The sequence below is a fragment of the Pongo pygmaeus genome, chromosome 10 (assembly GCF_028885625.2).
Source record: "Pongo pygmaeus isolate AG05252 chromosome 10, NHGRI_mPonPyg2-v2.0_pri, whole genome shotgun sequence".
Classification (NCBI taxonomy): domain Eukaryota; kingdom Metazoa; phylum Chordata; class Mammalia; order Primates; family Hominidae; genus Pongo; species Pongo pygmaeus.
Genome location: NC_072383.2, coordinates 110576413 through 110601167, shown reverse-complemented (window position 1 = coordinate 110601167; position 24755 = coordinate 110576413). Strand labels below are relative to the sequence as shown.

General features: G+C 40.1%; 1 protein-coding gene across 6 annotated transcripts in view; it reads left to right on the top strand.

Annotated features, from left to right (window-relative positions):
• Positions 1-24755, top strand: part of TMEM116 (transmembrane protein 116) — an 85592-nt gene that overhangs the window by 55123 nt on the left and 5714 nt on the right. For 4 of the 6 annotated variants that reach the window (XM_054442168.2, XM_054442165.2, XM_054442164.2 and 1 more), the window contains 3 exons: positions 18362-18466; positions 23577-23626; positions 24537-24620. In XM_054442168.2, the coding sequence (XP_054298143.1) occupies positions 18428-18466; positions 23577-23626; positions 24537-24620 (173 nt within the window). In that variant the 5' untranslated portion in view covers positions 18362-18427. The remainder of the gene's footprint in view (positions 1-18361; positions 18467-23576; positions 23627-24536; positions 24621-24755) is intronic. The other 2 variants (XM_063647103.1, XM_063647102.1) reach the window with 2 other exon arrangements.

Here is a 24755-nt window from a genome sequence, read left to right as displayed (position 1 = left end):
CTGAAAGATGGAATCTGATCCATGGTCAAACCTCCTGAGATTTTTTTATTCCATTAGATGACTAGCCCTGCACTGAGAGGATTAATTTGGATATATATGATTGTCCTGTAGAATTTTTGGATCAGGAACAAATTCCATGCTTTCTCCAAAAGCATCTGAGAGGGTTGTTGCACTAAGATTTCTGTTTACCTGCCAGGTCTGACCCGCAGACCCTGGCTGAACAATGGATGAACAAATGCACTCAGACACAGGGATCTAGTGAAAGAGTGGGCTACGGGACTAGGCCGCCCACAGACACCAAGGAGGGTGCTGTAAAGAGTCAGCAGCTGCAGCCCTGACAAGCCAGTGCTGAGGGCATTTATTCAGTGTAGATTTAATGACAAAGGCCTTGAGTCAACACATTTGTGGGCAGATGATTAAAGGCCAGGTTCCAAGGCCTAAGTAAACTAACTTATCTAGATCAGTTTCTTTACATCACCTTGTTATCTAACCTAAACTTTCAGGCACTGGATGAGAGAATCTGGCTACCTTCAGCCAAATCTTTTTCCAAAGCTTTTGTAAAAACTTCTGGCCTTCCAAGAAGGTTTGCATCTTTCTACAATTTTTCTCACCACCCTGTCTGATCTACATTTACCAGGAAAACTGCTATGGAAAAACAAGATACAGAAAAAACAATGCCAGACACTGTCCCAGTCAGCCTTTCCATTTAATCTTGGCTATTCTTCTGTATACTTTGACACAAGTTGAAGTGCCATCAGCTATATTTTCTTAGTGAACCGTTTTATTTCCTGGAAGAATGTGCTAGTCAGATATGTTAGAGACACCAGTGTGGGTTGCAAAAGACATGAGGTTTGAGGCTTAGAATTAAAGCTGTAGTTTGCAGTTGATGGGACCTGGGTTCAACAGCTGCCAACAGCTTTCACAGCTGTTAGCTCTGTGACTTTTTAAGCAAGTGAACTTCTCTAAGTCTTAGTTTTATCTTGTAAAATAGGAATAATGACAAGGTTCTTAAAGGTTGTTGTGAAGAAGAAATTAGATAACAAATGTAAAGTGCCCTCGATTAGTATAAACTATTATTGTTCTGTTTATTTTTCAAGGTAATATAGAATCTCTCCCTACTTCGTCAAACAGAGGATTCACTTGCAGTCCTTTCATTCCTCCACATCCTTACTGATCCATTCCTTTCTGCATCTGTCTGGCAATAGAAAGCAGGGTCTATTAAACGTATTCTCCCATCTAGAATTAAATTTTATGATCTTTGCTTGTTAATGTAGTCTCACTCCCTCACTGACCTTTTGGACTTAGCTTGCCTAACTCTAAGGCCTAAATTTTACAGTGGCTATGGGTTTATGTAACATTGCCATTGTGATTTTTTAGGATCTTCTAATGGTTTAGATATCAAAGGAGATTAAATTTTTGCTAATCGACAGCAAAAAATAGATTTTTTCAGCTTTACTGATGTGTAATTATTATTTTTTATGTTTGGTTTTTTAAACATTAAACTAGGGTTAATATTGATGTGCAATTAAATGAAAATATGAGTATTTTTATGCTTGATTGGAAACTATTTTCTATGATAATCTTGAGCTGCCATCTAGTTGAGATCATTTTACAGAGAATTAGACAACCACATGTTTGCGATAGTTTTAAATGTGTTCTTGTAGAAGAGTGAACTAAGTAAGTTATTGAGGTTGTCAACCTAAATAACAGAGAGAGAGAGAGAGAGAGACTCTAAAAGAAATAGAATTTATTCAGGAGTAAGCATTGCAATGGGAATATGATGGGCATATTCAGGGATGTAAAGGAAAACAAGGGTTTTTAAAGGAAAAATAAGGAGGATTACATAATTGTTATCTTTGGATACAAGGATTAACAAGCATGGCATCAGTCCAAGTTTAGACAGGCAGTTGCTGGGCAGATATCCTTGCATAAGTACTTTTTGTGTGTGTAAGGTTGAAGTGGCCTATGTGCAATGTTGTGATTTTTGCAGGATCTTTTGTGACGGTTCTTGTTATCAGGCATACGTGCATGAGAACCTCCCTTCTTGGCCTTCCCTGGCTCCATTTGTCAGGGATTTGACCTGAGTGACTCCATTTTGATTCTGACAATTTTTGCATTTCTCCCCTTTGATCAAGATCTTTTTCTGAAAGCATTGCTGATCAGTCATCCTAGTTGTTTGATTGAAAATTATGTTTGATTGTTTCTTGGTGTCAGGATGGATTTGTCTCAGGTTGTTGGCCTGATCCCATGTCGAAGGGAGTGATTGGTGACTAGGAGTTAGTGTCAAACTCTTTTAGTCACATTTGAGCAACAAGGGAGATTTGGAGGGAGTGGCTCACAGGCTAAGTCTACCAGGTGGAGTCTATTGTTAAGTTTAATTTTGCTATTTTGTAAGTGTTGTTATCATCACAAAGTGTTGGGCCAGCATTAATTTTGTTAGGAGTTGTATTTTTTTAGAAATTTGGGAAGTAATAGGTATGAAATTGAAAAAATATAAAGTAAAATTCATAGTAATATGATAATCTTAGTTCACATAATAGTTTTGAGCCATGAACCTAGGATTAAAGGCAACCAGTTGAATAAATCAAATGACCATGGGGAATTAGGTGAGACCTTGTATTAGGGTTCTCTAGAGGGACAGAACTAATAGGATAGATGTATATATAAATGGGAGTTTATTAAGGAGCATTAACTCACATGATCACAAGGTCCCACAATAGGCTGTCTGCAAGCTGAGGAGCAAGGAAGCCAGTCTGAGTCCCAAAGCTGAAGAACTTGGAGTCTGACATTCAAGAACAGGAAGCATCCAGTATGGGAGAAAGATGTAGGCTGGGAGGCTAAGCCAGGCTAGTCTTTTCACGTTCTTCTGCCTGTTTTTCATTCTAGCCAAACTGGCAGCTGATTAGATGGTGCGCACCCACATTAAGGGTGGGTCTGCCTTTCACAGTTCACTGACTCAAATGTTAATCTCCTTTGGCAACACCCTCACAGACACACCCAGGAACAATACTTTGCATCATTCAATCCAATCAAGTTGACACTCAGTATTAACCATCACAGACCTCTTATATTTATGTGGCCTGCTTTTAAATTCTGTGTATATGGGTCTCAGCTTTTCCAGAGGAATTTATCTATCCACACCATGTAGTATTAGTAATATCTTAGACTTTTCGTTGTTGTTGTTCATCTAGTAGATAGCAATCTTATTATTTAGCATTTTATGGCTGGGTTGATTTAAAGCAGAGAGAGCCAAGTCATCAAGTCAGTTGTGTGTGTGTGTCTTTTGTTTTGTTTTGTTTTCAGATGGAGTCTCGCTCTGTCACCAGGCTGGAGTGCAGTGGCTCAGTCTTGGCTCACTGCAATGTCCATCTTCCAGGTTCAAGTGATTCTCCTGCCTCAGCGTCCGGAGTAGCTGGGTTTACAGGCACGTGCCACCACACCCAGCTAATTTTTGTATTTTTAGTAGAGATGGGGTTTCACCATGTTGGCCAACATGGTCTAGATCTCCTGACCTCATGGTCCGCCTGCCTCGGCCTCTCAAAGTGCTGAGATTGCAGGTGTGAGCCACCACGCCCGGCCAAGCCACCGTGCCCGGCCACTAAGTCAGTTTGAAAAAGGACCCTTAGTACAAGTTAAACAAAAAGTTGTATTGAGATGTTGCTAACATCACCTACTAGGTAGGCTAAAGGATTTTTTTTTCCTTTTTTTAAACTCCTATTTTAAGTTTAGGGTTACATAGGCAGGTTTGTTATATAGGTAAACTTGTGTCATGGGGGTTTGTTGTACAGATTCTTTCATCACCCAGGTATTAAGCCTAGTACCCATTAGTTATTTTTCCTGATCCTCTCCCTCCTTCCACCCTCCATTCTCCGATAAGCCCCAGCATGTGTTGTTTCCCTCTGTGTGTCCACATATTCCCATCATTTAGCTCCCACTTATGAGAACATGTGGTATTTGGTTTCCTGTTTCTATGTTAGTTTGCTAAGGATCATGGCCACCAGCTCCATCCATGTTCCTGCAAAGGACATGATCTTGTCCTTTTTTATGACTGTATGGTATTCCATGGTATATATGTACCACATTTACTTTATCCAGTGTACCACTGATGGACATTTAGGTTGATTCCAGGTCTTTGCTATTGTGAATAGTGCTGCAGTGAACGTATGTGTGCATGTGTCTTTATGATAAAATGATTTATATTCCTTTGGGCACATAGCCAGTAATGGGATTGCTGGGTCGAATGGTATTTCTGTCTTTAGGTCTTTGAGGAGTCACCACACTGTTTTCCACAATGGTTGAACTAATTTACACTCCTACCAACAGTGTATAAGCATTTCCTTTTCTCTACAACCTCACCAGCATCTGTGGTGTAACCACACCATTCTGACTGGTGTGAGATAGTATCTCATTGTGATTTTGATTTGTGTTTCTCTAGTGATCAGTGATATTGAGCTTTTTTTCATATGCTTGTTGGCTGCATGTATGTCTTCTTTTGAAAAGTATCTGTTCATGTCCTTTGTCCACTTTATAATGAGGTTTTTTTCTTATAAGTTGATTTTTAAGTTTCTTATAGATGCTGGATATTAGACTTTTGTCAGATGCATAGTTTGCAAGAATTTTCTTTCTTTCTGTAGGTTGTCTGTTTACTCTGTTGGTAATTTCTTTTGCTGTGCAGAAGCTCTTTAGTTTAATTAGATCCCATTTGGCAATTTTTGCATTTTTTGCAATTGCTTTTGACGTCTTCATCGTGAAATCTTTGTCTGTTTCCACGTTCAGAATGGTATTACTTAGGATGTCTTCCAGGATTTTTATAGTTTTGGGTTTTACATTTAAGTCTTTAATCCATCTTGAGTTAATTTTTATATATGGTGTAAGGAAAGGGTACAGTTTCAATCTTCTGCATACGGCTAGCCAGTTATCCCAGCACCATTTATTGAATAGGGAGTCCTTTCCCCATTGCTTGTTTTTGTCAGCTTCGTCGAAGAACAGATAGTTGTAGATGTGCAGCCTTATTTCTGGGCTCTCTATCCTGTTCTAAAGGATTTTTTTTTTTTTTTAAGATCAGGTCTTGTCAAGTCATCTGCAGTAGCTACTGATTGTGAAATTTTAATTATACCAATGTCCTGTCAAGTGAAAGAGGTAGGCATAAGCAAGGAAAAATTAAGAGGCAAGAGTCTCATTATGATGGGGAGTCTTATTCCAATGTTTCTGGAGAAAGATGTCCACAGCATAAAGGCATCAATTTCTCATCTTGGTTTGTAGTTTTAACGTCTCTGGTTATGGCGTTGGGCAGTCCAGTGAACTTTCTGTGTTGTCCATACCCCAGGCACAAGACCCGTCTCTTAAAATTTATTTAGTTTTAGGTTTTTTGGGGTTTTTTTTAGAGGGAGTCTCACTGTTGTCACCCAGGCTGGAGTGCAGTGGTGCGATCTCGGCTCACTGAAACCTCTGCCTCGCAGGTTCAAGCGATTCTCCTGCCTCAGCCTCTTGAGTAGCAGGGACTACAGGTGTGTACCACCACGCCCAGTGATTTTTATACTTTTAGTAGAGATGGAGTTTCACCATGTTGACCAGGCTGGTCTTGAACTCCTGACCTCAGGTGATCCGCCCGCCTCAGCCTCCCAAAGTGCTGGGATTACAGGCATGAGCCATCACCCTGGCCTATTTGGTTTTAGTTTACAGGGTTTTAGGAACACAGCATTTCCTGGTTTTAGTAATTTTATGGAAGAAGATTGGACTGGAGGTACCTAGAAGATTTTAGGATCTAGTCCACTCTATAGGTACATAATAAAAACTTGAAAACAATCCTCAGGGCCACAGTCTAATAACAGGTGTATTACAGATTTTCTTAGAAACATAGTTTTTTCTTTTCCGTAATTGCGATTTTTACCAAAGATAATAGAGTAAGACTAAATTGTTTGTAAAATAAGTTTAGTTGTATCAAATATTACCTGATCATTTATATAAGTGCAGCAGGAATAGCAACTGACCACACTGTAATTTCAGATTTAAAAACTTCTTAAGTCTAGGAAGCCAAATGAAGGCAGACTTTAGACCTTGTCCATAGTACCTATAAACAATTTAAATACGACATTCTAGTCAAAACCTTGCTAATATATATAAGCAATGTTTTAAATTGTATTCTATTATAAAAATAGCATATTTTTATTGAACTTATGGAATCAACTATATTGTTATAAGATTAAGAATACTTATGGGTAGTTTTTTAATTTTGAAGGGATCAAGTAGGGAGAAAAAGTAAATGATTTTACTTTTGTTTATAAAAGCTTATTTTATCGAATAAAATAAGTGTAAACTGTAGATAGCTTAAGAGAAAAAGATTTTGGTTTTGTTTTTGTTTTCTTTCTTTTTTGGGGGTGGGGGTCAGGGGAGAGGGCCTTGCCCTATTGCCCAGGTTGGAGCACAGTGGTGCAATCATAGTTCACTGCAGCCTCCAACTCCTAGGCTCAAGCAACCCCCCCACCCACCACCTCAGCCTCCTAGTAGCTCTGAGTAGCTGGGGCTGCAGGTGTGCACCACCATGCCCAGCTAAGTTTATTTTATTTTTTGTAGAGATGAGGTCTTGCTATGTTGTCCAGGCTGGTCTCAAACTCCTAGCCTCAAGTGATCCTCTTGGCTAGGCCTACCAAAGTATTGGAATTACAGGTGTGAGCTACCATGCCCAGCCATTTTTTAAAAAGAATTTATTGGAACTTTGCAATTTACAAAGCACCCCCCCCATATAATCACATATGATGTATAAAATTAAAATAAATATATGCATGAGTGTATTTGTTTTAAATTTCTATAAGTTTTAGTTTACTTACTAGTAAATCTGGTAAAATTGTTGCCATTTTTGTTTTGGTGCTTTGATTATTCCCCAAGATACTGCCACTTGTTTTATGTACCAAGTTTGAGATGCTCTAGGGTATGCAGGTGGCCTGAATATCTTTTGGCCATCCAACAAAATATTTACTGACTACCTACTGTTGATCAAAATATTTACTGAGTACCTACTATTGATTGGCACTGTATGAAGCACTAAGTTCCTGTGGGGAACTAGACATCCTTATTCCCGTCTCTGCCCCTTTTCCTATTCTAGCCCTTTGTTTAGAATGCCCAACCCTCTTCCCCCTAACCTATTCAAATTCTATCTGTGAGTCTGTCTTCTCATCTCACCTTACTCTGAAGTCCTACAGTTCTCAGAAGACTTGAACTATTTCTTTCCTGGATGGGCACGGTAGCCCTCCCTTAACAGGAGCAGCAAGGTGGCTGAACAGGGAGGAATATAAGTTTCAAGGCTTCTAGCTGAACTCAGTGCTTATATGCAAATTAACCTCTGAGAAAAGGATGCTTTTTTTCTTGTACCTGCTAGGCTGGATCTCCCAAATCAGATGAGTGATCCTTGGCCTGACCAGTTTTTAAAATTTGGAAAACAAAACATTTAAGTAAAGAACCAACAGTGTTTTTTCTTTTTCCTGAGTCCCAACAGGAAACAAAAAACCACAAGGTTTTAAAAAATGTATTTATTTTAGCCAGCCAAATACTTTAATTCCAAATAAACTTTTAAATAAAAGTCATAAAAACATTACTTTTGTGTTATTTAATCTCATGTAACTAATTTGTTGGTTTTATCTTGATTAGCAGTTTTGCAGATTTATTAATTTTTGTATTGGAGTTTTGGAAAATTTGTATTTAGTCCATTAATACTGAAGTTATTAGAAATTTGTATTTAAGAGTACTTGTTAGAATCTTTTTCATGAATCTGATTGCAGATACCTTTAGGGAGGAATCAAAACAATAACTGAGGATGACACAACCTTTGAATAACCATGTAAAATCTGGTGAAAGTTTACCATAACCAGACATTCACAATGAAATGTGGTTATTTTTGTGGTATAACATAGTAATTAGAATTATGACTGATAACATATTAGGTTTTAAGAGTTTTGTACAATTTTGGAATATTTATATCAATAACATACCCATAAAAGTAACTGAAAGTAGATCTAACATCACTTACCATTTGACAATGTTTTCCATATAATTTGACATCTCAAGTAAGCCTGATTTTGTTTAATATTTGTCTTTTATAAACTTTTGAGAAGTTCTGAGGCCAAATGGAATAACCCAAAGTTAGTTTGAAGTCAAAAAAGACTTACTTTAGAGTCTGATTCTGGAGAAGCCTGTCAAAGATGTTAAAAGGTTTAAAACACTTGCTCAAAACAGGATCACATGTCACTATGAATTAATAGTCATTTATTTAACCAGAGTGACCATCAAAAGTCTTTAAAAGCAAAAACAATATGAAACACAGGAAATTATTTTGATTAAATGTAAAATCCTTGGTTTTTTAGGCCAGTTATCAAGAATGTAAAGAAAAACCTGTAATATGATTTTTTTTTTTATGGAAAGTTCATTTAGATAACCTGGGAGTCAAATCTGATGAAAAGGTACTTGACTTTAACCCATTTATGCCGGAGGTTGCAGCTTTTTTGAATTGCAGACGTGTGAAAAACCAGACCTTGGGGATGACCTTGAGCAGTAGGATGTAACTTCTACATGCTTAGCGTTCCAATAATGGAACACTAGGCATAAATGGGTTTTAATCAGATACTGGAAGAGTATGTGTTCAAGATTATGAGAGTGTACACAGTTTTATAGGAGATGTAAACAAGAAAACTAGTATCTTTAGCAGGAATGTTGGGAACAGGCCCCCAAATCTGGCCATAAACTGGCCCTAAACAAAAGTCTCTGCAGCACTGTGACATGTTCGTGATGGCCATGACGCCCATGCTGAAGGTTGTGGGTTTACCGGGAGGGCAAGGAACACCTGGCCCACCCAGGGCGGAAAACTGCTTAAAGGCATTCCTAAACCACAAACAATATCCTGAGCGATCTGTGCCTTAAGGACATGTTCCTGCTGCAGATAACTAGCCAGAGCCCATCTCTTTGTTTCGGCCCATCCGTTTGTTTCCCATAATGAATACTTTTAGTTAACCTATGATCTATAGAACTAATGCTTATTACTGGCTTGCTGTCAATAAATATGTGAGTCAAACTCTGTTCAGGGCTCTCAGCTCTGAAAGCTGTCAGCCCCCTGATCCCACTCCACACTATATTTCTGTGTGTGTGTCTTTAATATCTCTAGCACCGCTGGGTTAGGGTCTCCACGACCGAGCTGGTCTTGGCAAGGGGAATGTATGGATTTTAGAAAAAGTAAAAGCATGTGAAATTGTCTGGTTACGTGGAACAATTTTGACAAATCAAGAAAATCCGGGGGGGGGAGGAGCCAAGATGGCCGAATAGGAACAGCTCCGGTCTGCAGCTCCCAGCATGAGCGACGCAGAAGACGGGTGATTTCTGCATTTCCATCTGAGGTACCGGGTTCCTCTCACTAGGGAGTGCCAGACAGTGGGCGCAGGACAGTGGATGCAGTGCACCGTGTGCCAGCTGAAGCAGGGCGAGGCATTACCTCACTCGGGAAGCGCAAGGGGTCAGGGAGTTCCCTTTCCTGGTCAAGGAAAGGGGTGACAGACGGCACCTGGAAAATCGGGCCACTCCCACCTGAATACTGCGCTTTTCCTACGGGCTTAGGAAACAGTGCACCAGGAGATTATATCTCGCACCTGGCTGGGAGGTTCTACGCCCACGGAGTCTTGCTGATTGCTAGCACAGCAGTCTGAGATCAAACTGCAAGGCGGCAGCGAGGCTCGGGGAGGGGTGCCCGCCATTGCCCAGGCTCGCTTAGGTAAACAAAGCAGCCGGGAAGCTCGAACTGGGTGGAGCCCACCACAGCTCAAGGAGGCCTGCCTGCCTCTGTAGGCTGCACTGCTGGGGGCAGGCACAGACAAACAAAAAGACAGCAGTAACCTCTGCAGACTTAAATGCCCCTGTCTGACAGCTTTGAGGAGAGCAGTGGTTCTCTCAGCATGCAGCTGGAGAGCTGAGAACGGGCAGACTGCCTCCTCAAGTGGGTCCCTGACCCCTGACCCCTGAGCAGCCTAACTGGGAGGCACCCCCCAATAGGGGCAGACTGACACTTCACACGGCCGGGTACTCCTCTGAGACAAAACTTCTAGAGGAACGATCAGACAGCAGCATTCGCAGATCACGAAAATCCGCGGTTCTGCAGACACCGCTGCTGATACCCAGGCAAACAGGGTCTGGAGTGGACCTCTAGCAAACTCCAACAGACCTGCAGCTGAGGGTCCTGTCTGTTAGAAGGAAAACTAACAAACAGAAAGGACATCCACACCAAAAACCCATCTGTACAACACCATCATCAAAGACCAAAAGTAGATAAAACCACAAAGATGGGGAAAAAACAGAGTAGAAAAACTGGAAACTCTAAAAAGCAGAGCGCCTCTCCTCCAAAGGAACGCAGTTCCTCACCAGCAACAGAACAAAGCTGGACGGAGAATGACTTTGATGAGTTGAGAGAAGAAGGCTTCAGACAATCAAACTACTCCGAGCTACAGGAGGAAATACAAACCAAAAGCAAAGAAGTTGAAAACTTTGGAAAAACTTTAGACGAATGTATAACTAGAATAACCAATACAGAGAAGTGCTTAAAGGAGCTGATGGAGCTGAAAGCCAAGGCTTGAGAACTACGTGAAGAATGCAGAAGCCTCAGGAGCCGACGCGACCAACTGGAAGAAAGGGTATCAGTGATGGAAGATGAAATGAATGAAATGAAGCGAGAAGGGAAGTTTAGAGAAAAAAGAATAAAAAGAAACGAACAAAGCCTCCAAGAAATGTGGGACTATGTGAAAAGACCAATCTACGTCTGATTGGTGTACCTGAAAGTGACGGGGAGAATGGAACCGAGTTGGAAAACACTCTGCAGGATATTATCCAGGAGAACTTCCCCAATCTAGCAAGGCAGGCCAACATTCAGATTCAGGAAATACAGAGAACACCACAAAGATACTCCTCAAGAAGAGCAGCTCCAAGACACATAATTGTCAGATTCACCAAAGTTGAAATGAAGGAAAAAATGTTAAGGGCAGCCAGAGAGAAAGGTCGGGTTACCCACAAAGGGAAGCCCATCAGACTAACAGCTGATCTCTCGGCAGAAACTCTACAAGCCAGAAGAGAGTGGGGGCCAATATTCAACATTCTCAAAGAAAAGAATTTTCAACCCAGAATTTCATATCCAGCCAAACTAAGCTTCATAAGTGAAGGAGAAATAAAATCCTTTACAGACAAGCAAATGCTGAGAGATTTTGTCACCACCAGGCCTGCCCTAAAAGATCTCCTGAAGGAAGCACTAAACATGGAAAGGCACAACCGGTACCAGCCGCTGCAAAATCATGCCAAAATGTAAAGACCATCGAGACTAGGAAGAAACTGCATCAACTAACGAGCAAAATAACCAGCTAACATCATAATGACAGGATCAAATTCACACATAACAATATTAACTTTAAATGTAAATGGACTAAATGCTCCAATTAAAAGACACAGACTGGCAAATTGGATAAAGAGTCAAGACCCATCAGTGTGCTGTATCCAGGAAACCCATCTCACGTGCAGAGACACACATAGGCTCAAAATAAAAGGATGGAGGAACATCTACCAAGCAAATGGAAAACAAAAAAAGGCAGGGGTTGCAATCCTAGTCTCTGATAAAACAGACTTTAAACCAACAAAGATCAAAAGAGACAAAGAAGGCCATTACATAATGGTAAAGGGATCAATTCAACAAGAAGAGCTAACTATCCTAAATATACATGCACCCAATATAGGAGCACCCAGATTCATAAAGCAAGTCCTGAGTGACCTACAAAGAGACTTAGACTCCCACACATTAATAATGGGAGACTTTAACACCCCACTGTCAACATTAGACCGATCAACGAGACAGAAAGTTAACAAGGATACCCAGGAATTGAACTCAGCTCTGCACCAAGTGGACCTAATAGACATCTACAGAACTCTCCACCCCAAATCAACAGAACATACATTTTTTTCAGCACCACACCACACCTGTTCCAAAATTGACCACATACTTGGAAGTAAAGCTCTCCTCAGTAAATGTAAAAGAACAGAAATTATAACAAACTATCTCTCAGATCACAGTGCAATCAAGCTAGAACTCAGGATTAAGAATCTCACTCAAAACTACTCAACTACATGGAAACTGAACAACCTGCTCCTGAATGACTACTGGGTACATAACGAAATGAAGGCAGAAATAAAGATGTTCTTTGAAACCAACGAGAACAAAGACACAATATACCAGAATCTCTGGGACACATTCAAAGCAGTGTGTAGAGGGAAATTTATAGCACTAAATGCCCACAAGAAAAAGCAGGAAAAATCCAAAATTGACACCCTAACATCACAATTAAAAGAACTAGAAAAGCAAGAGCAAACACATTCAAAAGCTAGCAGAAGGCAAGAAATAACTAAAATCAGAGCAGAACTGACAGAAATAGAGACCAAAAAAACCCTTCAAAAAATGAATGAATCCAGGAGCTGGTTTTTTGAAAGGATCAAGAAAATTGATAGACCGCTAGCAAGACTAATAAAGAAAAAAAGAAGAATCAAATAGACGCAATAAAAAATGATAAAGGGGATATCACCACCAATCCCACAGAAATACAAACTACCATCAGAGAATACTACAAACACCTCTATGCAAATAAACTAGAAAATCTAGAAGAAATGGATAAATTCCTCAACACATACACTCTCCCAAGACTAAACCAGGAAGAAGTTGAATCTCTGAATAGACCAATAACAGGAGCTGAAATTGTGGCAATAATCAATAGCTTACTAACCAAAAAGAGGCCAGGACCAGATGGATTCACAGTTGAATTCTGTCATAGATACAAGGAGGAACTGGTACCATTCCTTCTGAAACTATTCCAATCAATAGAAAAAGAGGGAATCCTCCCTAACTCATTTTATGAGGCCAGCATCATCCTGATACCAAAGCCGGGCAGAGACACAACCAAAAAAGAGAATTTTAGACCAATATCCTTGATGAACATTGATGCAAAAATCCTCAATAAAATACTGGCAAACCGAATCCAGCAGCACATCAAAAAGCTTATCCACCACGATCAAGTGGGCTTCATCCCTGGGATGCAAGGCTGGTTCAATATACGCAAATCAATAAATGTAATCCAGCATATAAACAGAACCAAAGACAAAAACCACATGATTATCTCAATAGATGCAGAAAAGGCCTTTGACAAAATTCAACAACCATTCATGCTAAAAACTCTCAATAAATTAGGTATTGATGGGACGTATCTCAAAATAATAAGAGCTATCTATGACAAACCCACAGCCAATATCATACTGAATGGGCAAAAACTGGAAGCATTCCCTTTGAAAACTGGCACAAGACAGGGATGCCCTCTCTCACCACTCCTATTCAACATAGTGTTGGAAGTTCTGGCCAGGGCAATTAGGCAGGAGAAGGAAATAAAGGGTATTCAATTAGGAAAAGAGGAAATCAAATTGTCCCTGTTTGCAGACGACATGATTGTATATCTAGAAAACCCCATTGTCTCAGCCCAAAATCTCCTTAAGCTGATAAGCAACTTCAGCAAAGTCTCAGGATACAAAATCAATGTACAAAAATCACAAGCATTCTTATACACCAATAACAGACAAACAGAGAGCCAAATCATGAGTGAACTCCCATTCACAATTGCTTCAAAGAGAATAAAATACCTAGGAATCCAACTTACAAGGGACGTGAAGGACCTCTTCAAGGAGAACTACAAACCACTGCTCAATGAAATAAAAGAAGATACAAACAAATGGAAGAACATTCCATGCTCATGGGTAGGAAGAATCAATATCATGAAAATGGCCATACTGCCCAAGGTAATTTATAGATTCAATGCCATCCCCATCAAGCTACCAATGACTTTCTTCACAGAATTGGAAAAAACTACCTTAAAGTTCATATGGAACCAAAAAAGAGCCCGCATCGCCAAGTCAATCCTAAGCCAAAAGAACAAAGCTGGAGGCATCACGCTACCTGACTTCAAACTATACTACAAGGCTACAGTAACCAAAACAGCATGCTACTGGTACCAAAACAGAGATATAGATCAATGGAAGAGAACAGAGCCTTCAGAAATAACACCGCATATCTACAACTATCTGATCTTTGACAAACCTGAGAAAAACAAGCAATGGGGAAAGGATTCCCTATTTAATAAATGGTGCTGGGAAAACTGGCTAGCCATATGGAGAAAGCTGAAACTGGATCCCTTCCTTACACCTTATACAAAAATTAATTCAAGATGGATTAAAGACTTAAACATTAGACCTAAAACCATAAAAACCCTAGAAGAAAACCTAGGCATTACCATTCAGGACATAGGCATGGGCAAGGACTTCATGTCTAAAACACCAAAAGCAATGGCAACAAAAGCCAAAATTGACAAATGGGATCTAATTGAACTCAAGAGCTTCTGCACAGCAAAAGAAACTACCATCAGAGTGAACAGGCAACCTACAAAATGGGAGAAAATTTTCGCAACCTACTCATCTGACAAAGGGCTAATATCCAGAATCTACAATGAACTCAAACAAATTTACAAGAAAAAAACAAACAACTCCATCAAAAAGTGGGCAAAGGATATGAACAGACACTTCTCAAAAGAAGACATTTATGCAGGCAAAAGACATGAAAAAATGCTCATCATCACTGGCCATCAGAGAAATGCAAATCAAAACCACAATGAGATACCATCTCACACCAGTTAGAATGGCAATCATTAAAAAGTCAGGAAACAACAGGTGCTGGAGAGGATGTGGAGAACTAGGAACACTTTTACACTGTTGGTGGGACTGGAAACTAGTTCAACCATTGTGGAAGTCAGCGTGGTGATTCCTCAGGGATCTAGAACTAGAAATACCATTTGACCCAGCCATCCCATTACTGGGTATATACCCAAAGGACTATAAATCATGCTGCTATAAAGACACATGCACATATGTTTATTGTGGCACTATTCACAATAGCAAAGACTTGGAACCAACCCAAATGTCCAACAAAGATAGACTGGATTAAGAAAATGTGGCACATATACACCATGGAATACTATGCAGCCATAAAAAATGATGAGTTCATGTCCTTTGTAGGGACATGGATGAAATTGGAAATCATCATTCTCAGTAAACTATCGCAAGGACAAAAAACCAAACACCACATGTTCTCACTCATAGATGGGAATTGAACAATGAGAACAAATGGACACAGGAAGGGGAACATCACACTCTGGGGACTCTTGTGGGGTGGGGGAAGGCGGGAGGGATAGCATTAGGAGATATACCTAATGCTAAATGGTGAGTTAATGGGTGCAGCACACCAGCATGGCACATGTATACATATGTAACTAACCTGCACATTGTGCACATGTACCCTAACTTAAAGTATAATAATAATAATAATAAAAGAAGAAAAAAAGAAAATCCAGGAGTACAGAATCAAGTTATACTAGAGGAAAACATTGTTCTAAACATAAAGCTTCAGTTTAGGAAATGGTTGAAAATTTAAAGAAACAGATTGTGGAATTAAAACATCATAGCTTTGCCTAGCCTAACTTAAACATGCTCAGAACACTTACATTAGGCTACAGTTGGGCAAAACACAAAGCCTATTTTATAATAAAGTGTTGAGTATCTCATGTAATTTATTGAATACTGTCCTGAAAGTGAAAAACAGAATGGGTGTATGGGTACATAAAGAAGTACAGTTTCTACTGAATGCATATCTCTTTTATACCATAATAAAGTTGAAAAATTGTAAGTTGTACAATCATAAAGTTAGGGACTATCTGTATGAGATTAAGCAGAAGGTTCTCATTTGTCTTCCCTGTCATAGATTCTTCTTTATACAAGGTAGCCATTCAATGAATATTTGTGTCTCTGGGAGTTTAACAAAATAAAGATGAGTCCTGAGTCTTTCAAAATAATACAAAGTAGTTAAGATGATAAATTAATAATCATTTATCTTTGCTATTGAAGAATGTTAACATTAATTACAGTTCTCGAGGTTTTTAACAATATCACTTAAGGTGTTACAAAATTTTAAACCTGAAAACTTCAAGAAGGGTCAAATTTAGAATGCTTATGTATCTGCTATGAGGGCTGAAAAAAAAATCTATCAGATACAGTGACATCCTGGTTCCCTCTACTGGGTGTAAATGAAATTACCTATTTCTTCTTTTTTTTTTTTTTTTTTTTGAGATGGAGTCTAGCTCTGTTGCCCAGGCTGGAGTGCAGTGGCTCAATCTCGGCTCACTGCAACCTTCACCTCCTGGGTTCAAGCGATTCTCCTGCCTCAGCCTCCCGAGTAGCTGGGACTACAGGCACACACCACCGTGCCTGGCTAATTTTTGTATTTTTAGTAGAGATGGGGGTTTCACCATATTGGCCAGGCTGGTCTTGAACTCCTGACCTTTTCAAGGTTTACTTGTTTTTTAAAGGCTTGCTTTTTTTTTTTTTTTTAATGGAGTCTCACTCTGTCGTCCAGGCTGGAGCACAGTGGCATGATCTTGTCTCACTACAACCTCCACCTCCAGGGCTCAAGTGATTTGCCTGCCTCAGGCTCCAGAGTAGCTGGGATTACAGGCATGCACCACCACCCCTGCTAATTAGGCTTCCTTTTAAGCCTTGTGAGGGCAGCCTTTTATGTACGGCTAATTTGGTCCCATTGCAGAAACAATACTCATGATTATGCCCTGTGTATTCTTCCACTCTGGTTGATGAGAAAGCAAACAAACTATTCCTGGCCCTGTGTGAGCTTTAGGGATTGTCCCACCTACTCCTTTCTGAGGGTTCTTTCTCTGGTTTTCATGGTTTTCTCTCCCATGTACATTGATTAATACTTAACCAAAGACTTGGGGTGACCTCTGCAGCTCTCCTGAGCATCGTCTCACTGTATAGCTTCCTCTGCTCTAATACTGTACTTCACAAATTTTAGCTGCCTTGGCCTCCCAAACTCTGAATTCTGTCTTCTCAGCTCACCAAGACAGTGGTCTCTTTGGATTCCGCCTCCTGTACTCACTCCTTTCTTTTTTTTTTTTTTTTTTTTTGAGATGAAGTCTCGCTCTGTCACCAGGCTGGAGTGCAGTGGTACGACATCAGCTCACTGCAACCTCTGCCTCCTGGGTTCAAGCAATTCTCCTGCCTCAGCCTCCCAAGTAGCTGGACTACAGGCGTGCACCACCATGCCCAGCTAATTTTTGTATTTGTAGTAGAGAGGGGGTTTCACCATATTGGCCAGGATGGTCTCGATCTCAACCTCGTGATCTGCCCACCTCGGCCTCACAAAGTGCTGAGGTTACAGGGTAAGCCACCGTGCCCAGCCCTCCTATACTCACTCTTACCAGCTGGTGAGCTGGGGCACTTGATGGACTCACTTGCTTTTCTTTTTTCAGGGATTGCTGTTCTCTTCTGCTTGTTGCCTACTGTTTGAAAACTGGATGTTTTCATATATTTTATTCAATTTTTAGTTGTTTAAGGCTGAAGGGTAAATTCTATTCCTGTTATCTCATCAAAGCTGGAAGTAGAAATTCCTTCCCTCAGATTTTATCCTACTAGTTCCTTGATATCATCTCAGTTCTTAGGTTATTTTAAGGATTTAAAAAAAAATATCTTATTCAGCATGTTTAGTTCTTTTGAATGGAAAGTTGATTCAAATAGCTTAGCCTGTCAGTAGAAGTAGAAATCCTTATTGCCTTTTCAATTAAAAAATAAAATAGAAAAGGATTATATGATATCTTCATAAAAGTGGGACTGTGGGTCAGGTAGAGGTGGATAATGCTGTGGTTCTTCTGAACAGTCCAAAGGATAAAATAAGGAAGCAGGGCATGTTTTAGGTAGGCCTGTTAGAATTTCAGACTTGGGGCCAGGTGCAATTGCTCACACCTGTAATCCCAGCACTTAGGGAGGCCAAGGCAGGTGGATCACCTGAGGTCAGGAGTTCAAGACCAGCCTGGCCAACATGGTGAAACCCCATCTCTACCAAAAATACAATAAAATTAGCAGGGCATAGTGGCACATGCCTGTAATCCCAGCTACTCAGGAGGCTGAAGCAGGAGAATCGCTTGAACCTGGGAGGCAGAGGTTGCGGTGAGCCGAGATTGTGCCACTGTACTCCAGCTTAGGCAACAATAGTGAAAACTCTGTCACATACACACACAAAAAAGAATTTCAGACTTGGTGTGGTTTTGCCTGGTATGGACACTAGATGGTACGTTACTAATAGACTAGTAGGTAGGATTCTCTTAATAGAAAATAATGGAGTATGTTGAAAGAACTTCACAGTGTCAGAGTGAGATAGTTATGATGGGTTGTTTTGATTTTTTTGATTTTAACCTAGATATTCTACATTTCCTCATTTGTCTACACCGTCAATTACATCTGGTGTTTGTACACAGAGCTGAGGATGAAACACACCCAGAGTGGACAGAGCACATCTCCACTGGTAAGTTTTATTCAGGGCTGATAGTTAATAATAGTATGCTAGGCCGGGTGTGGTGACTCCTACCTGTAATCCCAGCAGTTAGGGAGGCTGAGGGGGGCAGATTGCTTACACCCAGGAATTCGAGGCCAGTCTGGGCAAGTGGTGAAAGCCCATCTCTACAAAAGATACCAAAAAAATTAGCTGGGCATTGTAGCACATGCCTGGAGTCCTAGCTACTCGGGGGGCTGCAGCGGGAGGATCACTTGAGCCACTGTACCCCAGCCTGGGTGACAGAGACAGACCCTGTCTCAAAAAAAAAAAGTATGTAAAAACAATCCCCGTATATCTCTGATAATAGCACTAGCTAGGTGCATTTATGGAGGTTAATTGAAGAAAAAACGTGTTCCCACTGTTTCCATTCTTTTGACATCACTTCCTCTTCTCCCTTCTCTCTCTCTCTCTCTCTCTCTCACACACACACACACACACACACACACACATACACATACAGGTTTGATTATAGGAGTATTATTTACAGTGCTGGCATTCCTGCCTGGTTTGACTTAGCAAGGGAAATTCTTCTTGACTCCATGCCAACCCTGGGAGACCCAGTTCTGTTATTTATCTCCTGTTGTGACCTTAGACATATCATCTCCCTTTCTTGCACCTCCAATTTTTCATTGTAAAATGAAGTGTTGGCCAGGCGCAGTGGCTTACGCCTATAATCCCAGCACTTAGGGAGGCCAAGGTGGGCGGATCACGAGGTCAGGAGATTGAGACCATTCGGATTAACACGGTGAAACCCCATCTCTACTAAAAATACAAAAAATTAGCCAGACGTGGTGGTGGGCGCCTGTAGCCCCAGCTACTCGGGAGGCTGAGGCTGGAGAATGGCGTGAACCCAGGAGGCAGAGCTTGCAGTGAGCCGAGATCGCGCCACACTGCACTCCAGCCTGGGTGACAGAGAGAAGACTCCGTCTCAAAAAAACAAAACAAAACAAAAACAAGCAAACAAAATGAAGTGTTGGCCGGGCATGGTGGCTCACGCCTGTAATCCCAGCACTCTGGGAGGCCAAGGCGGGCAGATCACCTGAGGTCAGGAGTTCAAGACCAGCCTGACTAATATGGAGAAACCCTGTCTCTACTAAAAATACAAAATTAGCCAGGCATGGTGGCGCATGCCTGTAATCCTAGCTATTTGGGAGGCTGAGGCAGGAGAATTGCTTGAACCCAGGAGGCAGAGGTTGCGGTGAGCCAAGATCGCGCCACTGCACTCCAGCCTGGGCAATGAGAGTGAAACTCTGTCTAAAAAAAATAAAAATAAAAATAAAAATAAAATTAAAATGAAATGTTAGTCTATGTGATCTTTAATGTCCCTTCCACCCCCAAGATGCTATGATTCTATGAACTCTTCATCTGATTGACTTCTTAAGGAGGTACTCTTCTTACTTTTTCATGTTGTTCTAGATGTTCATGTTTGAAGAAGGGCAGGGGCAGAGAATGCTTTTAAAATTTCTGTCTCTTACTCTCTCTTGCTTTAAGGAGAAAGGACACTGAGGAAATAACTGAAAAAGTAATGTGAAGAGGCCCTTAAGCAGTATCCTGAACAAGATATCATAGTCTATTCAACATAGCTGTTCAACTTTTTTCAATAATAAAAATATTTAATTCACAGTCTAGTTCAATAGCTACTAGCTATATGTGGATACCGAACACTTATAATGTGGCTAGTGTGATTGAGGAATTGAATTTTACATTTTATTTAATTTTAATTTAATTAGCCACATGCAGCTACTGTATTGTGCAACACAGGATTATACTCTGGCACCTTTTCTTTAGTTTACCTCTGGGTATTCCATACTAATAATTGCTCTTCTTTTTTTTTTTTTTTTTTTTTTTTTTTGAGGAGATGGAATCTCGCTCTGTTGCCAGGCTGAAGTGCAGTGGCGCGATCTCAGCTCACTGCAGCCTCTGACTCCCTGGTTCAAGCGATTCTCCTGTCTCAGCCCCCCAAGTAGCTAGGATTACAGGCACGTGCCACCACACCCAGCTAATTTTTGTATTTATAGTAGAGATGGGGTTTCACCATGTTGGCCAGGATGGTCTCGACCTTCTGACCTCGTGATTTGCCCTCAGCCCCCCAAAGTGCTGGAATTACAGGCATGAGCCACCGCGCCCGGCCTACTCTTCCGTATTTTAAACTCGAATAGTTTCTTAGCTCCCTACAAGTTAGTAAGGACCCGTGGCTATATATCCTTTAGTATTCTATAACTGAAAGATACTATAAAGAAATAATTATTCAATATCTTTCCCTTTAGGTAAATGAATGTCTAAAAAATCCAGCAGCCTTACAGGGATAGCATTTCAAGTTTTTATTTATTCATTCATTCATTCAAAAGCCAATAGATTGACTGTAGCTTGTGAGACTTATTCAGCCACAAGTCATTCCCTAAAGAAGTTGCCATGATTAGACCAGAAGCCAAGAATGGAGAAAACATGGGGCAATAATTTTCTGAGGCTTGAGCTCCTGGCAGCAGAACAAAAAAATATTTGAAAAAAAAAATGGGAAGGACATGAGATTAGCTCTCAAATATGGTATCCTACTGCTTTCTATGCATACAAATGCATATACTATACTTCTCTTTATAACCCATACTCTATCATTGGTTTCAAGAAGAAAAGCTTTAGCCTAAGATACATATATATACATATGTATATATACATATATATGTGTGTGTGTGTGTATGTGTATATATATGTGTGTATATATATGTGTATATATGTGTGTATATATGTGTGTATATATGTATATATATGTGTGTGTGTATATATATGTGTATATATATATGTGTATATATATGTGTATATATATATGTGTATATATATTATATATATATATATCTATGGGGGGGCAGGAGATTGAGGCCACAATGAGCTGTGATCATACCACTGCACTCCAGCCTGAGTAACAGAGTGAAACCCTGTCTCAAAAAAATAAAAAGAAAAGAAAACCCAAAGAGGAAAAAGTATTTTATATGTATATATATATGAAGAAGAAAATATATATATATATATATATATATATTTTTTTTTTTTTTGAGACAGAGTCTCACTCTGTTGCCCAGGCTGGAGTACAGTGGTGCAATCTTGACTCACTGCAACCTCCGCCTCCCAGGTTCAAACTATCCTCCTGCCTCAGCCTCCTGAGTAGCTGGGACTGCAGGTGCATGCCACCACACCCAGCTAATTTTTGTATTTTTAGTAGAGATGGGGTTTCGCCATGTTGGCCAGGTTGGTCTTGAACTCCTGACCTCAGGTGATCCACCCATCTCAGCCTCCCAATGCTGGGACTACAGGCATAAGCCACCATGCCCAACCATAGCCTAAGATATTAACTCCACTACCTATTAGTCTGCTGTTGTAGCTACATACACACACACACACACACACACGCGCACACACACACACACACAAAGAGCTTTGAAGATACTTTTTCTTCTTTGGGTTTTCTTTTTATTTTTTTGATACAAGGTTTCACTCTGTCACTCAGGCTGGAGTGCAGTGATGTGATCACAGTTCACTGCTGCCTCAATCTCCTGGGCCCAAGTGATCCTCCCATCTCAGCCTCCCAAGTTGCTGGGACTGCAGGTGTGTGCCACCATGCCTGGCTAATTTTTTCTTTTCTTTTTTTAATTGTAGTTTTGTAGAGATGGGCGGAGTAGGGGGTCATACTATGTTGCCTAGGCTAGTCTCGAACTCCTGGGCTCAAGTGATCTTTCTGCGTTGGCCTCCCAAAATGCTGGGATTACAGATTCGAGCCACCGTGTTCGGCCTGAGTTCTCTTTGAAATACTCTAGCAAGACTTCTGCCATAACTTTTTTTTTTTTTTAAGACAGATTCTCATTCTGTCACCAGGCTGGAGTGCAGTGGCGTGATCTCTGCTCACTGCAACCTCCACCTCCCGGGTTCAAGTGATTCTCCTGCCTCAGCCTCCCAAGTAGCTGGGACTACAGGTGCATGCCACCACACTCAGCTAATTTTTGTATTTTTAGTAGAGACAGGGTTTCACCATGTTGGCCCGGATGGTCTCGATCACTTGACCTCGTGATACACCTGTCTCGGCCTCCCATAGTGCTAGGATTACAGGCATGAGCCACTGCACCCAGCCATCAATAAGCTTTTTGTCAGAGATTCATTGCTACCCAGGTAAAAACAAGAGTTAAACACAGGATAACCACCTGACAGAGGAAAGAATAAAAAGTGAAGAAGGGAAGTGAGTGGGAGGGGTCACAAAAAACAATTTTATTTATTTTCCTAAAGTCAACACTAGCTGTCCTATTCCTGATCCAAACTGTTTGGGGCAAATTAATTACCAATATCTGATTGTTGATTAATTGCTCACTTAATGCTTATTGATCCCTAACAATGCCATTCGGAATATAATGTTTTCTATCTTAAATTAGAAAAAAGCTTATTTTTAATTCTATTATTTCTTTAAGATGTTCTATTCAAAGTCTTACATCATAAAGTCCTAGAGGGTAGGAAAAATTCTTCTATAAGTTGTTTTACAGTGTCTAACACAAGTCAAGATTTTGAAAATGTTCTATCATCTAATGTCTAACAGTCTTATATCCAAAGGGCATATTTGACCCTGCCCTATTATACTAATCCTGGCCTATTACACTTTTTACTGATCATCTTATAAGAATGGTTTCATTCCGCTCATAAAGTCTGAAGAAGTGCACACATCTCTGGGTCTAAGAGAAAAGAGCTGAACTGTTATTAGAAGATAGAGGGTTACTATATGATTTCATATATGCCTTTCTTTTTAAAAGAATTTGTTGGAGTACCCAAAGTCCATATTAGGCTACTTCCTGCAGGCTTTCTTTATGGCTTTGTTGTTGTTGTTGTTGTACTTTTCAGAATATAGTAATAGAGATAAAATTCTATTATATACAGTGCTAATAAGGAACTATCTATTTGATGAATTTTATAGCAAATATTGCTTGACAGAAGCAAGCTGGCTTTTGGAAATCTTTTTGTTCTATTGAGTGTTAACTGATGATCTGGTATTTATTATTATATGATTGACAATGTCTTAAGACATTTCTCACATTTATTCTTTTCATAGGTAATAGATTATACTTGTCGAGTTGGTCAAATGGCCTTTGTTTTCTCAAGGTAAAATTTTTTCTTTGCTTCTTAGCGAAGTGTAGACTCTCATTATTCTGGTGTTCAGGTGGGAACAAATAGGACAGTGCCCTTTATTTCCATTGTCACTCCTAAGTCCTCACAGAGCCTAACTTAGAAACAACAAATACGTGTTCATTGGTTCCATTTTTCCACACTGAATAGGGAAGTAGCTTGATATAGATTTGGGTTTTAGCTCCAAATCTACCGTCAACTCTATGTAATCTTGAACAAATTTCTTTGAGTCTTTGGATCACTTATTCCTTTTCCTGTATCATAAAGAGTTGTAATAGATGGCCTTCAGGATATCATCTACTTTATAACATTGGGTAAGACTCTTAGGATTACAGAGTCCAGAAAGGGTTTGGATCTCACCTAAAGTGGTGGCCATATCAGAGTTGGTTTTAGACTTTGTGACTTTTGCTCCTGGATCTTTTCCTCTTACAGGGAGCTGGCTATATTTAGCAGGATAAATAGCTGGCTATTTAAAGCTACACTTTGGAAAAGCTCCCAAGAAGGGGCTGATAAGAATGAGATTATCCCTGGTCACCATAGAAAGTAAAACAGACTGCACACAGAACTCCTTAGTAGATTTTCCTTTCACTTTGACCCACTTGCATTTTTATCTGACCATACAGCTCCCAGAGATTCTCTGTGAAACTATGGTAGGGTTCATTAACCTAGGTATAAAATTAATTCCCTACTGCATTGTACTTCCCTAGGAACTGGAAAAGAAGGAATACCTAAGGTATTTGAGGTATTTTTCTTGAAGAAATTAAAAGTGTTATTTGTGGAGATTGGTGGGATGATAGAGTTGAGGGAGGAGCAGGAGAATATTCCTCAAAGGAGGAAGGGCATGAAAAAGAGTGGATATTAGGGTGATACTTTTTTTCCCTCCCAGCCTGATACCTCTGCTATTGATGACACCTGTATTCTGTCTGGGCAATACTAGTGAATGTTTCCAAAACTTCAGTCAGAGCCACAAGTAAGTGAGAACTAAATGTATAATTTTCATGGCAGACTACACTTATTTGTTTCTATAAATAGAGCTGGAAAGAGACTTTCTACATACATTCTGACCAAAGTGCTAATATTAGGAATGGGGTAGGGAACAAGATGT